The sequence below is a fragment of the Citrus clementina genome, unplaced genomic scaffold, assembly GCF_000493195.1.
Source record: "Citrus clementina cultivar Clemenules unplaced genomic scaffold, Citrus_clementina_v1.0 scaffold_7, whole genome shotgun sequence".
NCBI classification, from domain to species: Eukaryota; Viridiplantae; Streptophyta; class Magnoliopsida; order Sapindales; family Rutaceae; genus Citrus; species Citrus x clementina.
This window is the reverse complement of record NW_006262075.1, coordinates 619,602-635,333: the sequence shown is the minus strand read 5'-3', so window position 1 is coordinate 635,333 and position 15,732 is coordinate 619,602. Positions and strand designations below refer to the sequence as shown.

The 15,732-nt window shown below is 32.1% G+C and overlaps 1 protein-coding gene across 1 annotated transcript; it reads right to left on the bottom strand.

Annotated features, from left to right (window-relative positions):
* Positions 1-201: 201 nt before the first annotated feature.
* LOC18037125 (la-related protein 1C) lies at positions 202-6,447 on the bottom strand. The gene is given in 7 exon segments (XM_006425324.2): positions 202-1,061; positions 1,064-1,085; positions 1,503-1,574; positions 4,110-4,200; positions 4,323-4,479; positions 4,553-5,096; positions 5,644-6,447. Coding segments are annotated over 7 exon segments (1,512 nt in total). The 5' UTR covers positions 6,058-6,447; the 3' UTR covers positions 202-849.
* Positions 6,448-15,732: the final 9,285 nt, after the last annotated feature.

Here is a 15,732-nt window from a genome sequence, read left to right as displayed (position 1 = left end):
CACCTCCCCAGACTAAATAAAGCTGACCGTCTGTTAAAAGGCTATCCGTAGAGACTTTTTTAACCATGAACCATCTGCAAGCACCTTGTATGATTCAAAGACATAAGAACCTTAAGTCTCATATTTTTCTAGGGTATGCACATAAAATATAACACAAATACAAATAATAAGTTTCCACATGTCTAAGTACCATTTCTTAAATTAAAAATATAAGAAATATAACATTCCATATGCTTCAACTTTCAAGCGTCTGATCCCATAAGGACCATTTTATGCTGTGAAATCTTCAAAGGTCTGAAGAAATGTCAAATGTATAGACATATAAAGTCATATGATAGAAGAAAAAAGAATCCGGTAGCGTCACAAGAAATTGAGTACTCGTAGATGTCGCACGAGTTGCATCACCATATAGCCCACCCACTTCTGTTAACCTCCATCCATGCGTGCCAACACATCAAGGGAAATAAAATGGAAAATTTCCCAAAAGAAAGATTAAGCATGACACAATGAATCACAAAGACTATGACCATAGATCCCACCAAACTCATGCTAGCTAAGTCATTAAAGACCACAACCTCACCCAACCCCCATCCCCCTTCTTTTTTCCCCTTTTTTTGTCTTTTTTATTTTTTGTTTTTGTTTTTTGTTTTTTTGAAGTTGTTTTCGTTCTTTCTCCTTATAATTGTTTCCTACTTGACTCATGGAAAATCATGGTTTCACCTCCTGAAACCATGCCATGTCAAGACCTCTATCTAGAAAAAAAGAGGAAAAAAAAGAAAAGAAAAAACCAAGACATTCACCTCCTGACTTTCTTCCGCGTAGCAACTCTTGCAGAACTAGACCCCCCCCCTAAATGCTGACTTGGTCCTTTCCTGCACTGCTGCATGTCGGTGACAGATTGCTCAAATCTCCAGAGGATGACCTACTGTGGTTGAGGGTCTTCTGATCCAGTGAAATACTTTGGACTTGTGCCGACAGCATGTCAATACCAGATTTTCCTTGGGACTGGGGGCTTGGAAGGCTAGAAAATTTCCCTGGTGGCATAATCCACCTCATCCAACATTTCGCTTTCTAATCCTATCACCCTGAAACCAAAGGTTAAAGTCAATGCCAACAAAAGAAGCCATAAAATTTGATGTTTATCTCAATGCTACTAATATAATCAAACATTCAGCACAGGGCCATTATGAACATGGTGAGAGAAAATGGCAATATATTATTGATCTAAAAGGCTCTATGATGATTCTACCATGCAAGTGAACAGATAATGATTTGATTTGAGAAGAAAAGGGCATTTTGAAATCACAAAAAATTATCTATATTCACATTCTATCCAAGGCTCACTTCTTCTCTGAACAAGAACATCAACTTTATGGAATATCATTGTTCCATTAGGCATTTCAAAGAGTGATAGGCATTTAGGTATTTGAATATGGTGGGAAAAAGCCAATTGATTAGCTTATTACAGTCATACAGAACCCAAGGGGTATTTGAAAGTATACCTGTACTTCCACAACAGTTGAACTTCGTAAAGCATCCAAAATAAGCTGGATATTATCAGTCAAAAGTGAAACCTGGAAAGAGGCAATAGAAAGATATTTTAGATTTTATGTTTGCAGGGAAAAGAAATGCTATGACAGAAGTACACTATCAGTTTTTAGATATGATATCCAAAATAAAAGGAAAGACAAGACAGTTAACCAAACAAAACCCAGCTTGGAGTAATCAATGAAATCACGGTGGACTACATAAAGAGAACACAGATCAGTTGACTTGTGCCCTTCCCTCATAGGTAAAATAATTTTAAATATAAAGTTACTCTCAGAACCTAATAAAAAAATACAATAAGCAGTTGATTCTCGTGGTTCCATATGGTAACATAATAAATTATCAATATAATTTCGCAAAGCAGAAGATAGTTTAAGCATTATAAAATAATAACAATAACAATAACAATAAGTTTAAGCATTTTCAATAAGAAGTTCTTAGTGGACAGTTGGTCCACTCTCTATGTTTTTAAATCTTCATCACTAATATATTTTTGAGTTTCTTATTGAAAGAGAAAAAAAGATAGTTCAAGCATTATCACACAATTCCAAATTTCCAATTATAGACCTCAACGATAGTGACCCTCGACCCAGAATATAAAGGATAGGAATACACACTTAATCAATTGTCAATGAAAACAAGATTAAATGTTAACAAGAATCAGTCTTGGAAATTTAAAACTCTTGAGGATTAATAAAATATAAATAAATAAACAAGACAAAAATTACAGAACAGAAGCAGATAGTATTTCAATGAAATGCAAAGAACTCAAGGTTTGAGAAGATGGAACCAAAACAAATCCAAGCAAGGATGCAATACATGTTTCATAACAAACACATCAGGATGAATCAAAATGCCAGACGTCTGTCTGTTTGATGGACCCAAGGCCAATTAATGCCAGCTCCCACAATAGCTCAATCCCAACCACTACTGCCACACTATAGTCAGAGTATTTCGACAGTACCAGCAGAATACCAACAAGAAATGCCAGAGACATGTTAATGTTATGGTCGGAAAGTGAAATAAGCAAAATACAGAGTCAGTATGAAATCTCTCTTGACCAATTTTGGACAGTTTCTTGACAAACTAAAGTAATTCGTGTTAGAAACAAGATGGCTGGTAAATAACTGCTCATGCTATCACTGGGATGGCAGGAAGAACATTGAACAAAAAAAGGTCGCGTACTTCTTGGTTCCTGGATCATGTAGTCAGATTAAAGCATTACACCAAAAAGAAATAAAAAAATTAAGAGGAATACAAACTCCAAAAATGGGGACTATTTCTTAGTCGTACTCCCATTCTTAATATAAAAACTGAAGGTTGTCGAATCCGCTAAAGAGTATGTAAACCACCAGAGTTTTCAAACCCAATTTAGATTCCTATTTCATGCAACTTACACAATATTAGTATCCATCATGGTTCGTTCCAGTCTAAAAATCTACAAAATGGATTACGTTGTTGCTAAAATTTTTTATACACAAATAAAATCTCAAATTATATGATAAATAGTATGCAAGGATGCTTGAATACTTTGTTGCTAAGATTCTTTAGAGAAAAATGAAGAAATCAAACATATGATCAACAGAATGCAAAGATGCTACAATCACCATAGGGATGGACCAACAACAATTTTTATTAAAGAAATGTAAAGCAACATCATTAGAAGGGCTGTACAGCCTTTGTCAATATTATTAATTGAAGAGGGGGGGGAGGGGGGGGGGACCTTTTAAGGAAAATTTGAAAGAAGGCTTTAACATCTTACAATTATAATTTTGGAATTGATATCTCGTATAAACTCAAAAATGATTGTATTATGTTAATCAACTACTCAAAGAGAGATTAACCAACTCTCATAAAATTAAACCACAAAGAAGAATTTAACAAGGTAACCTATCAGGTCCAACATTAAGCCTGAAGGCACTGTGAGCAAAAGTTTATCAAACTGACAGGAAAGAAATCTTGGATATCATATCACACAAAAGAACAACACATGCAACCATTTGGCATACAGATGATGAAAAATTGAGCCTTTTAACCATGACATATGCCATAGAGAGAGAATAACGGAGAAATTTCTCAACAAATGTGGATAAGTAATGGAATAATCTACAGAGTACAGACATTTTAAATTTACTATTCTGTCCAACCATTCTGTCAAAACTAAATGTCAAACTTTAAATGAAAATCCCTTTAAGTACGTTCATATTACAATAATCTTATGAAAAAGGAAGAACTTGAAACCAGACAAATGTAGGCTATGTACATACACTACAGGTGACAGGAAAAACTATGATAATCCGCAATATGTAGTATATGGAGTACCAAAAATGGAATAACCAAACAAATGCAAGGAAATACCATAAATACGACAATTTTTTAACCAAAAACAACATTACTTGGCACTTCAGTATTTTTATACTTATCATATCTATATACTTATATTTTCAAATATAATTGTACCATTAGAAATACAATCCTAACTTATTATTGTGATAAAACTATAAGCAAAGAAAACCACAAGCAATCACAAGCAAATAAATATTATCCCTAAAAAAACTCACTTTGTTGAATCCTGCTATTAGTCTAATAGGAACCCAGCCCTGATCATCCATGTTCTGCCGCAAGAATGTATCTTTAACTAAATTTTCATTACTGCAACAAAGGAACATGAGGTGCAGCTGCAGTTAACATTCTGACAGATTTGAGATAAACATGATCACCGAAAATAAACTAACTACAGTTACCTGTGCAAACAAAACAATGGAAGGGATTACCTGAAATAGTAATCTATCTGAGTCACAATCCTAGAATGCAATTGAGGGTCTGGAGCAGGAAAAAATACAGCATGAGGCGGTATTGGTGCAACAAAAGGCACCCCTCTCAGCGCCTCTGGAGGTGCAGCAGCAACATAGTACACAGGGGATGCAAACTCTGAGAACATATAATGATATTAGAGCAAAGTTCAGAAATTAAGAAAGTGGAATTCAAATATGATAATATTTACCAGGAAATCCAATGGGGCTGCCAAAAGGCCGCACAGGTGGGGGTGGAATAAATGGGGAAGAACTAGGAGGCGGTGGCGGTGGCGGTGGAGGTGGATGTCTTGTAAACCTTTGGACAACTCGTTGTGGCTGCATGTGGGCATCTCTGCCACTATAATTCCGATGAGAATTCCAATCTTGATTTCCACGATCTTGATCACGCCTACCACCATAATTGTGATGGTGAGAACCATCTCCACGAGGATGTTGGTTACCATTACGGTGTTTGAATGAACCACGCGGATGAGGATGGTCATTACCACCGTGGAATTGTGAGCCAAACCCGCTCTTTTGTGTATGGTCTCTAGGAGAAGGATTATTTGAGCGGCCTTCAACAACAGAACCCTGAGATGCTGGTGGCTGAGGGAGGCCACCATTAGAAGATGAGTGTGAATTATTGCGTTTCATAGATCTCTGACGATTTGGTGCTGCATGGTTAGTAGTTGAATTCGGGTTTGCATTGTTACTAACTTGTTTATGTGATGATGAATTAGTGGTCGCGGTCCCCTGCGGTTCACATCTAGCAATATAAATCAAAACTAGCATATAGGAAAAACTCAAACATTATAAAACGTTAAGACTATAAATTACCGGTTAAAGAACCCTCTGCTTGGAAGCTGAGAAACTAAGGAAAAATATTAAACAATTCAAGAATGTCTCAAAAACTTGTCTTCTATTCTTTAGTCCCACCAAACAAGAAGTTGTTTGACAGGTTCCTAAAAGTGTCACAAGTAATAAAAATATCTTCCTCTAAAAACTTTCTTAGCAGACGAACACTCTTGCACCTAAATATTTTTGGACTACGTCAACTGAGGTGAGTGAAAAGCTAAAGACTTAGCTTGATATAGTTTTTTTTGCAAGATCCAGGACTGGAAAATTTATTTAAGATTATTTAATACTAACAATTCAACTATACTGATCAAATGTTGATTAGCTCCATATAATTTTTTTTTTTAATTAAAAAAAGGAAACCTATATAGAACAAAGTTGAAATAAAATGTAAAAGTTTCAGTGATCACTACGCTTTCTCAGCAACGAAACAGAGAGACCAAACCTGCAAAACCGATGATGATGATGATGATCCATCAACTAAACCTTTCAACGAATCCGAAGACGACTTTGTTGAAGAAGAAGAACCTCTAGTAGTCTCTGACAAAGCTGGCCACGAGTGGGCCCCCATCACTGGCTCCATTTCCGCAGCTCCATTTGACGGCTGCCTGTTCCACGGCGGCCTCTTGCTTCCTGCATTGCCATTCCCAAACTCGGCACCATTGTCTTCGTCCGCTGCCGCCGCCGCCGCAGCCGCTAGCTCAATCACAGACGTCGATTGCGAAGACGACGATGACACCAACGCGATCGGTTCCCGCCCGAATACTGGCCATGGGGCACCGGGTTGGCCGGAGCCAGTCGCGACGCTATTATCTATCGACGGAAAATTGGAATTAGTAATATTGCTCGCCGTAGCCATTCAAAAAAAACCAACGGTTTTATTTTTGTTCTATGTGTGTGCTTGAGGGAGTCGACGAGGAATTGATCGACGAGAAAAAGAAAAAGAAATGATATTTTTATGTATGAAGAAATGATTTGTAATTTGTTTCAGAACAGAATGATGAGGAAATGAATTAGGGTTTCGATAATGTGGTGTCGTTTTGGGATTCCAAAAATAATATTGTTGGGCGATGCGATCGCGAACGAGTCGCTCAGTGCAGAGACCAGACCAGCGATGGTGGCTCTCTCTCTCTCTCTCTCTCCTTCCTTCTGTCTGTGTTTATTGTTTTTGGTTCGGTTGCTTAGCTCTTGGGAATTCTGGGGATGCCCAGGTGTGGGTGCGGTCGGTTTTACTTAAATAGCCCGCTTGTCAGGGGTGTTTATGTGATTTCAACTCACCCTCACAATTGCAATTTTCTTACACAGTGGATTTTTTATATTTCAGCTGCAATGAAATGATAAACCATTATCATACGTAAGCAATCAAGTCATTTCATGAAAGGTAAAAGGAAAAAAAAATTAATTATATTTGAAAAAAAAAAACTGAAAATCAATTACTCTCCTGATAAAGTGAGAAGTTCATTTTTAGCGGGGTGTGTCATCCGAAATGCTTTTCCCGTTTCTACGTAAACTGTAAGTGCTTCTGAACTAAGTTGCCTTTTTTTTTCTCCTTTGAAAGTAGCAAACTCTTGTATAATTTGAATTTTGGGTCTGTTATTGGTCGGTTAACAAATTATTTTGTGTTACATGTGAAGAAAATTGAAACAGCAGAAGCATACGTTTTAATATGTGATTAGAAGAAAGATGGATGTTTTAGTTCAAAAACTAAATTTAACGAACCCGTTAATTCTGATTAAATTTTATAATAAATGGTTCACAATTATCTTCGATTACACTGTTTTAGCTAGGGAACTGTGATTGCTTGTGTTTCTACAGAGCATCGAAATGGGGTTTTTGTCAATTTAAAAGTAATTCTTCCTTAATGGGCCAGCTATATAATTAAGTCCAGCAATAGCGGACAATAATTGGAGCCACAGAAGAAGCTAAAGCAAATCCTGCTTTAAGGCATAACTGCTTCGTGGCGTACTCCGAGAGATACGGAAAGAGAGGCAGAGGCCATGGATTGTATGAGCATCGTCAAACGAGTTTGGGCGTCTTTGTGAACAGTGCTTCGCTGTAAGCACTTGGCCGTCTTGTGCCGTATTAAAATCACATTTTGCAACCAACAAACTGTTGGCTCCATTAGTAATAGAATTTCATTAAATAGTTTGATTGGGTTTGTTCCCCGATTCAAGGCGCAGAGAAATCGCCTTTGTTGGGAGAATCTGTACCTACCGATTCAAGCAGGAACTTCTAGCCTAAAATATGGTATGGACTTAAAAATATTTTTCACAATTAGGGCCCTCCTCATACACCTCGTAGTTAAGACAAAAAAAAAAATCACATTTTGCAGCTAGAAAGCACTTTCCAGTGAATGTGTTCTTATGAGCCTATTTATTATATATGATTGTTTATTCTCAACTCCTGTCGTTATTGGTTGGTACCAATATAAAATAAATGATAAAAATACTTCAACTCCTTCTAGTGAAAGCAGTTTCCACATTGTTGTCAAAAATACATTGAACGATCAAATCAATCTTAATTTTGCTACAGTGCTATATAGAATTATTCACAAGGGGTGTGTTTAACAGTTTGTATTATTCTATATTCCATTGTATTATATTAAAACGCTACTCCTATACCAACCCATTGGTTAATGCAATGAAAGGACCATAAAATAAATCTAGCTATAAGGAGTAGGTTTGGGCTGTATTTCGTTGAAATACTGTTCATATTTTAAATATAATTATTTAACTTTTATTATTCATATATTATAATAAGTCTAAATTTATTAAATTTTAATTTATGTTTATATTTAAATAAAATTTTAATTTTTAATAATAAATATAAGATACCAATAAACTTAAATATTTAATAAATAAATGATAATACATTATTTTACTTTATTACATAGAATAGTTTTAATTATTTAACTTGATATATGTAAAATTTGTTTTAATTTTATTCAATTGTTTATTATTTACTAAAATACTAAATTTAAAAATAAATTTATATTAAACAATTATATCTGACATTATAATTTAATATTATTTTATTTTATAATGCAATATAATTTATATTATATTGCATAATTATATAATAATATTTTGTACCATATAATATTAAATTATACTATATTATAATAACTAATATGTAGAAATTAATTATAATAGATTATGAAAATATAATTTATTAGTAAGTATTTTATTATTTAATAATAGCATATTATTAATCATTTTTATATTATAAAAATAATTATTTAATAATAATTTCAAAAAGCTAAAAATTACTAAGAACTTGAATACTAATAAATTTAAATAATGTTATTTTATATAATACAATCCATACTACAGCAAATATAATATTATATTACAACTTAATGCGATACACCATAATACAATACAAATAATGCGGTATAATGTAACATAGTATACTAAACGTACCCAATGTAAATACACTAACTCTACTAAAGTTAAAAGTGACATTTTCTTATGGGTTTTGTCATCCTAATATGCTCTTGCTATTATATATATATATATAAGTTGTGTTTCTTTACATTAAAAAAAATTAAATCTGTTTTCATAATATAGTCTTTCTTTCGGCCACTTATTGATCTAGCAACCATGATTGGTGGCACTAAAGAAAAAAGGCAAACAAGAAACAAAAATCTCTTAGATTTATATATCTCAAATTTTCTTGGATAAGAGATTTTAATAAATGGTTTTAGATCACCCATATCCATTTTCACTATTCTTAGTAACTATAAGAGCTTACGCAGTTTGCAATAAGTTTGCTGTTTCACCTTTAAAAGAAATTCCTCCATTATTTGATACTTGCAGGGTCTAACAGAATATCACTGGTGACGCGAAAAGAAGCTAGATCAGGATCTGCTCTAAGGCAAAAGTGCTTCTTGACTCGTTAGAGAAGGATGGACAGAAGCCATGGATATGAGCCTCCACTTTTATCTAGTGAGACAATGAGTAATGGTTCATATTATAGTATTTTTCCAAGAAAATGCTTTCTAGTGAAAGTGTTCCTTTATATATATATATATTATCCTTCTTGATTCTATTAAATCATAACATTTAAATCGTGTGTGTGTGCACGCGCGTGTCTGTTCATATGTATGTATGTATATGTATATGTGTGTGTGTATGAATTTTGAAACTTGTAAGAACATTTTTATTACAAATTTCATGATTTTTGTTACACATCCTAAACTTTTTGTTATAAATTAATCTCGGTTCTATTGTAAGCTCCATGTTAGTTGCATTCCTATATTTGTCTGTTTGTCCTCCAAATTAAACCTCTATTGTGCCAATCACTCTCTTCTGGTAGGTATAATTGCTTCTGCAGGAAGTTGCCTGTTTACCTTCAGAAGGAGTCTTCGATTAGATGGCTTTTTGGTCAAGCAGCAATGCAGCATAGAGCTAGCAAAAAGTGAATCTGCTTGGATGCAGGCTTCTCCCAATTAATAACAATGCAAAAGCAGAGAGGTTATTTTTTCTTTCCTTTCCTTCAAGCTGAGGGTATTTTACCGATAGCAAAAGCACTTCCGGTGCGTTTACACCTTTTAAAAGGTAAATTTAGAAGTTATTCGAAATTTATTGGTTGTCTTTACATCATCCAAAGGTAACTGCAAGTGCTTCTGCACTAAGTTGATTCTGTAACCTTTGAGAGTAACCCCTCTATTGTAAATGTAAATAATTGGTGTGGTGAAAAAATTTAGAGCTATGAAAACCTTAACTGCTTCAAATTCAATGCACCGATGGTATTTTGTTCCTCCTAATGCTAAATATATGAACAGTTATTTTTTTTTTCAATTATTTGTTGTCGTCCACACACACACACACTCACATGTATATATTTTACTGATCTTCTGGTTCTAGGTGACCATAAGTGCTTCTACACAGCGCAGTAAGTTGATAACCACTGAATTGGTGAAAATATTTTTAAAAAATTTTTGATTAAAAACGGTAATTAAATGGGTAATGATTTTTAGTAATACAGATATGAAAAAAAAATTCTTGACCGACATCATCTCACCTTTATCCAAAAGTCTATGCTCATCAAAGATTCTAAAAGTACTACTATATTATACCTTTTTCCACACATACTTTTTCCAAGAAGTTGTAATCCTTAATGAATCTTAATTTTTTTTAGGTCATAAATTTGCATTTAGAGACATTAGCCGAAGTTGGAGGAAACCGAGACAAGCCCTCCTGTTATTAATTTGGAGAAACTAATTAGAAGTCCATCACGTTCTAAATCCATCCAAGTCACCTTAATTATGTCAGTTACGTGTCAATTTTATTAATCATTTTATTTTTTTTACCCTCAATATTTTTAAAGACTAATTGTTTTTAGAAATTATGAATAAAGTAAAATAACACACACCCTTTACTCTTCTCAAATGCATAGCAGCTCCCAATTTAAAAAAAATTAGGATGATGTGAACGAGTTTTGCCATAAGAGTCACACACAAAAAAAAATTTGTAATATGCATAGGATTTGATTTAAGTTAAAATTTATAGTGACATAAAATAGTTTCAATATAAGAGCCATAAAGAAAATTTGTAGCATACATAAGACTGAAATTAAGTCGATGTGTACGTTATAATTGAATTAATAAATGCTTGTGATCGTTATGCGAGGTTTTATTAGCCATAGATTTTTAATAATGCTTACGCAAAGATAGAATATTATATTTCATGTCATTGTTGACATTTTTTTTTATTATACTTTGATTATTTTATGGCTGTAAAGCTCCCAAACACTAGGTGTGGACATGTATTTGTTTGGTTCGGATTAGATTTTTGCTGAATCGAATAAATTTTAGTAGAAATATAAACCGAACAAAACCAAGGATCCAGTTTGGTAGTTTTTTTCAGTTTTATAATCTTTAAAATCTTGGTTTTCTCTTATTATTCAGTTTTCCATTCAGTATTGTACTTATTTAATTAAACCGATGGTTTCTTTTTTTTTTTTTTTCAATTTCATAACCGAATGACTAGTTCGGTTCGGTTCATTTGGTGATTCCATTTTTTTTTTCCCACCACTACCAAACACATTGGCTATCAGACCAGGAGAAAGGAATATCTTGACTCAGAATTCAGAAGACGAATTACGCGCTCTCTGTACCAATTTGGACGGCAGACGCATTGGATACACTTGCAAGATTGGAATCCAATTCCAGGACTGACTGCCCTATATACCATCTAAGATAAATTGAACCCTTTTTATCTAAATTATTGGCTGCATGTTTGTCTTGTTAATACTGGTTTCAATTATTATTTTTGGGTTTATTAATCCATATGCAAACTTTTTTTTTTCAATTTAAAATTATTTAGCTCACTTTCCAGTTTCCACCTTTCGGGCTCTCTTTGTTTCTTGCCCACCTTCAAGATTTTGTCATTGACACCGTTATTGAGCTCATTGCCCATATCTAATTAGACTTCACTAAAAAAACTAACTTAAACTTGGTTAAGAGCACTCTTTTTTCTCTTCTTTTTAACAAAAAAATTATATTCATGATACAAATATATATCCTCTCTTAATATATGTATAATTAAGGTAGATATATCTCTCCAAATATTATTACATAAGTTGGTCCTAATAAATTGAAGAGCAATTTATATTGCTTTTAGTAAAATTTGAGTCACATACCCCTATTATTGGCGCAACATATTGTGACATGCTAACAATTTATTTTGGTGAAAAATGATTATAAAGAAAATAAATAAAACCTTATTTTTCATATTGGTGTGGTAACGTATACTGGTTTTATCTCAATTCGCGTGAATGAATCATTATTATCTGGAGGGTTAGTTTTAAGTTTTTGGTGGGGTCTGCAAAGTGGAAAAAGATTTAAGAAAAAGGGAGAAAAATGTCGACGAAGCACTCAAAAAAAGAAGATTTGCTTTCAGTTGATTCCTAGAAAATTATTATATAGCAGCGCTGCCAATAGGCAACAGACAAGTGCTACTGCAATCAGATCTTTTCTTTATTTTTGAAAAATTTACGAAAATAATTACAAAACTTTTGAACTTTTCAAATTTGACTCCTCAATCTTTTTCTTATCATAGCTAATTAAATACTAATTTTTTAATCAAATAACTCTCATCATTTTCAACAAATTTACAAACAATGTCACTTTTACAAATTCTAAATTTTATTCAATAATCTCAACAAACCTCATTACTCTCAGTGTAACTAAAAATATAAATTCATTAATTGAAGAGTATTTTAAAGTTAGAGTATGTTCTTATACAATATGAATTTTCAATGTATTAAACTACCATCAATGTCGTCCATAGCACAAAAATTCAAATAGGCAAATACAGCATCCAATTGTTTGAGATCTAAGTCTTTAAATCTACTATTGAAATACTTATCAAGTAACTCATGGTGTATCTTCATTTTTTTTTTATGACATCTTGACCACCAGAAAGTTTCGTAATTAGGCACTACTTTCTAATCTATAAACATATCAAATGCTCTTCAAATAAAAACCACTACTGATTTTTATCAGTTTCTTCATGTGTTACTTGCCTAAGAATATGTTGTGAATTTGAACACTATTGAATGCATAACTCTCCAGATCTATGAAGTGCATGAAAATATCACTTTTGATAACAATAATTATTTTCGCATTAATACTCTAGATAACTTTAACGACTGTTTTAAATTTTGATATTTCTGTTATACAGCCCGAAGAAATGATCTTCAAAACCTAACTTCATCAGGCTCGTATCCTTCCTCGATGTGGGTGAATTACGCTTTGCCAATTTATTTTTTACCATGTATCCATAATAACATTTTATAAAATTATTATAATAATAATATAAAATAAAAATTAAGATAAAGAAAAAGTACAAGAACTGTGTTTTGGTGCGAGGGCAACAATTGCACCCAAATTTTGTGCGATGGCTAGCCCATTGCACACTCTCCAACAACCACCACCACAACAACCGCTAACACCACAATTACTCTCAAATTACTACCAACATTACTCTCAAATTTCATTCTTCACTAATGAAATAAAGCATAAAGAAAATAGCTCACCTTGGTTCTTCTCATTGCACAGTTAATGCCAGTGATTTGGGTGACGAGAACAATTTTGTTGAGAGATTTGACAGGAAGTCATTGAAGATGGGTGGATTGCATTGCAGTGAGAGAGATTTCGGTGAGAGGAATGATTTTCAGGAGAGATTTGACAGGAAGTTGTCGACGATGGTGAGGTGAGAAGAACGACTTAGGCTAGTTTGACTGGGGTATTTTGGACCAAAAGTTTAGTCTTTGGCTAATTATGATAAGAAAAAAGTTAGGGGTTAAATTTAGAAAATACTAAAATTTTATGGTTATTTTCATAAATTTTTACTTATTTTTCCTTTCTCCAGTAGACAGTTTCAAACATTGAAAGGGAAATACAAGCTGTTTTGCTTTTACATTATTTGTACGCCATATATTATTAATATTAGAGTGATGATACAGCCACAAACTTTTGCACAAATTTATCTTGTACAAACTGACGTGGCATTAATTTATTGGTTGAATAAAAATATAAAATAATAAAAACAAATCATGTGGGCCAAATGATATTTAATTCAACCAATCTTATCATGCCACATGAGTTTGTACAAACTAAATTTGTACAAGAGTTTGTGGCTCTATTATTACTCTTAATATTAAAGAATTGCTCTTGACAAAACCAAATGTTGTTTTGTTCTCTATTTTTTGATAGGTCCCCAAATACATTCTCTAAAAAATTTACAAAGTAATTTTAAAAGAAAAGTTGTAAATTAAAGTTGATTTAAATCCAAGAACAACTTTTTTTTTGAAGAATTAAATCTAAATTATATCAAAGAGCCCAAGAAATTCATATTTATGCTATGCTATATATATACTACCCGTTTCATTTTAGATACGTGAAAGAATAACCCACCAAGTGCATTTTTTGTCGAGTGTGTGTGTCTATATATATAATATATAATATTATCGCATTTTTCATAAAATAGAACAAGAACATGGTAAAAAAGAAAAAGAAAAAAAAAGAGCAAAGAACCTTCCATTATTCGCACGCTTGATTGACTATCACACGAGTGGTCTTTACCAACAAAGAGGGTTGTTAGTTTGTCACGTGGTCTTCCTAACTTGCTGCTGGTGCTGGGCTATGGCCCGAACGCGTATAAGATTCCTTGCAATATATCTTGAGGCTTCTATTGGCATCCCTCGAAATATCTTTTGCATATTTACCCCATTAAAATATATAAATTTTCTATGACGCCTCCAATAATTATAAAAATTAGCTTAATTAAAAACTATTAATCATAGGTATCCCACTCTTTTAATTTTCTTAATATTGTTCAAACCCCATATCAACAGTTCTTTTTTTTAACTTAATGATTTAATTAACTTAATTTCAACTAGTTAAACCGTTAAGTCTATTTATTTTTTTAACTTAATAAAAATTTTCAATCATTAAGTTATTAAGCCAATTTTTTTAGCTTTTTACTTAATATAAAAGTCATCATTGCAATATATTCTCCAAAACATCCCTATTCAAATTAATTTATTTTCATCTTTACCCAAACTAAACTTACTAATTACCATTATCATTCATCTCTATAGCTTGTAATAGTAAAGAAGAATATTTTTATTTTTGATCCTTTTATTTTTTTCCAAATTAACATCATTTAGCTTTATAATTTTTTTATGAATATTTTTCATATAAAACATTATAAACTACAATAAAATTGATCAACATTTTCTAGTTTAGGATATTAAAGACTTGTATTCATTTGAACATAATGTATGAAATAATAAAATGCTATATTATTTATGTTCTTTAAGTTTTTTCTATTATTTGTTTAACATTAAAATTATGTAAAGGTGCAAATGTAAAATTTCTTGATCTAAGATTTTTTTAATTTTTTTTAAAATGAATTAGTACCTATTTTCGGAGATTCAAACAAAAAAAAAAACTATTATTCAGATTTAGATGGCATTTGTTTTTATCCAAAATCTAAATAGAGCCGAATTGGTATAAAATTTGAAGAGAACTGTCTGATATGTTTGCTTTTTTTTTTTCCCCGAATCTCTGAAAACAAGTATTAAGTTATTTGTTTTTTCAACTTTAAGAACTAAAAATATATACTTTTATATTTGTATCCTTATTAAATTTGAATGTCAAATATAAATGGTATAATATTTTATCATATATAAGTAAAACCACGTTCAAGTGAATACATAATGATTTTGGAATTATAATATATATATATATATATATATTTATAAAAACCGATTATATAATTACATAAAAAAGTTTCAAAATAAAACTTTTGATTACCAATAATGGAAGATTCAAGAATTTGATAGAAGAAACAAACCGAGAAAGGATAGACATGAAAAATAAACAATTAATTAGGGATATTTTTGACATTAGAAATTAGTGATTGATTCATATTTCTTTATTCAATAAAAAGCCAAAAAAATTGGTTATCTTATTAAGTCAAAATTATTTGAAAAGTCCTATTATAAAAATAAGCACTTCTAA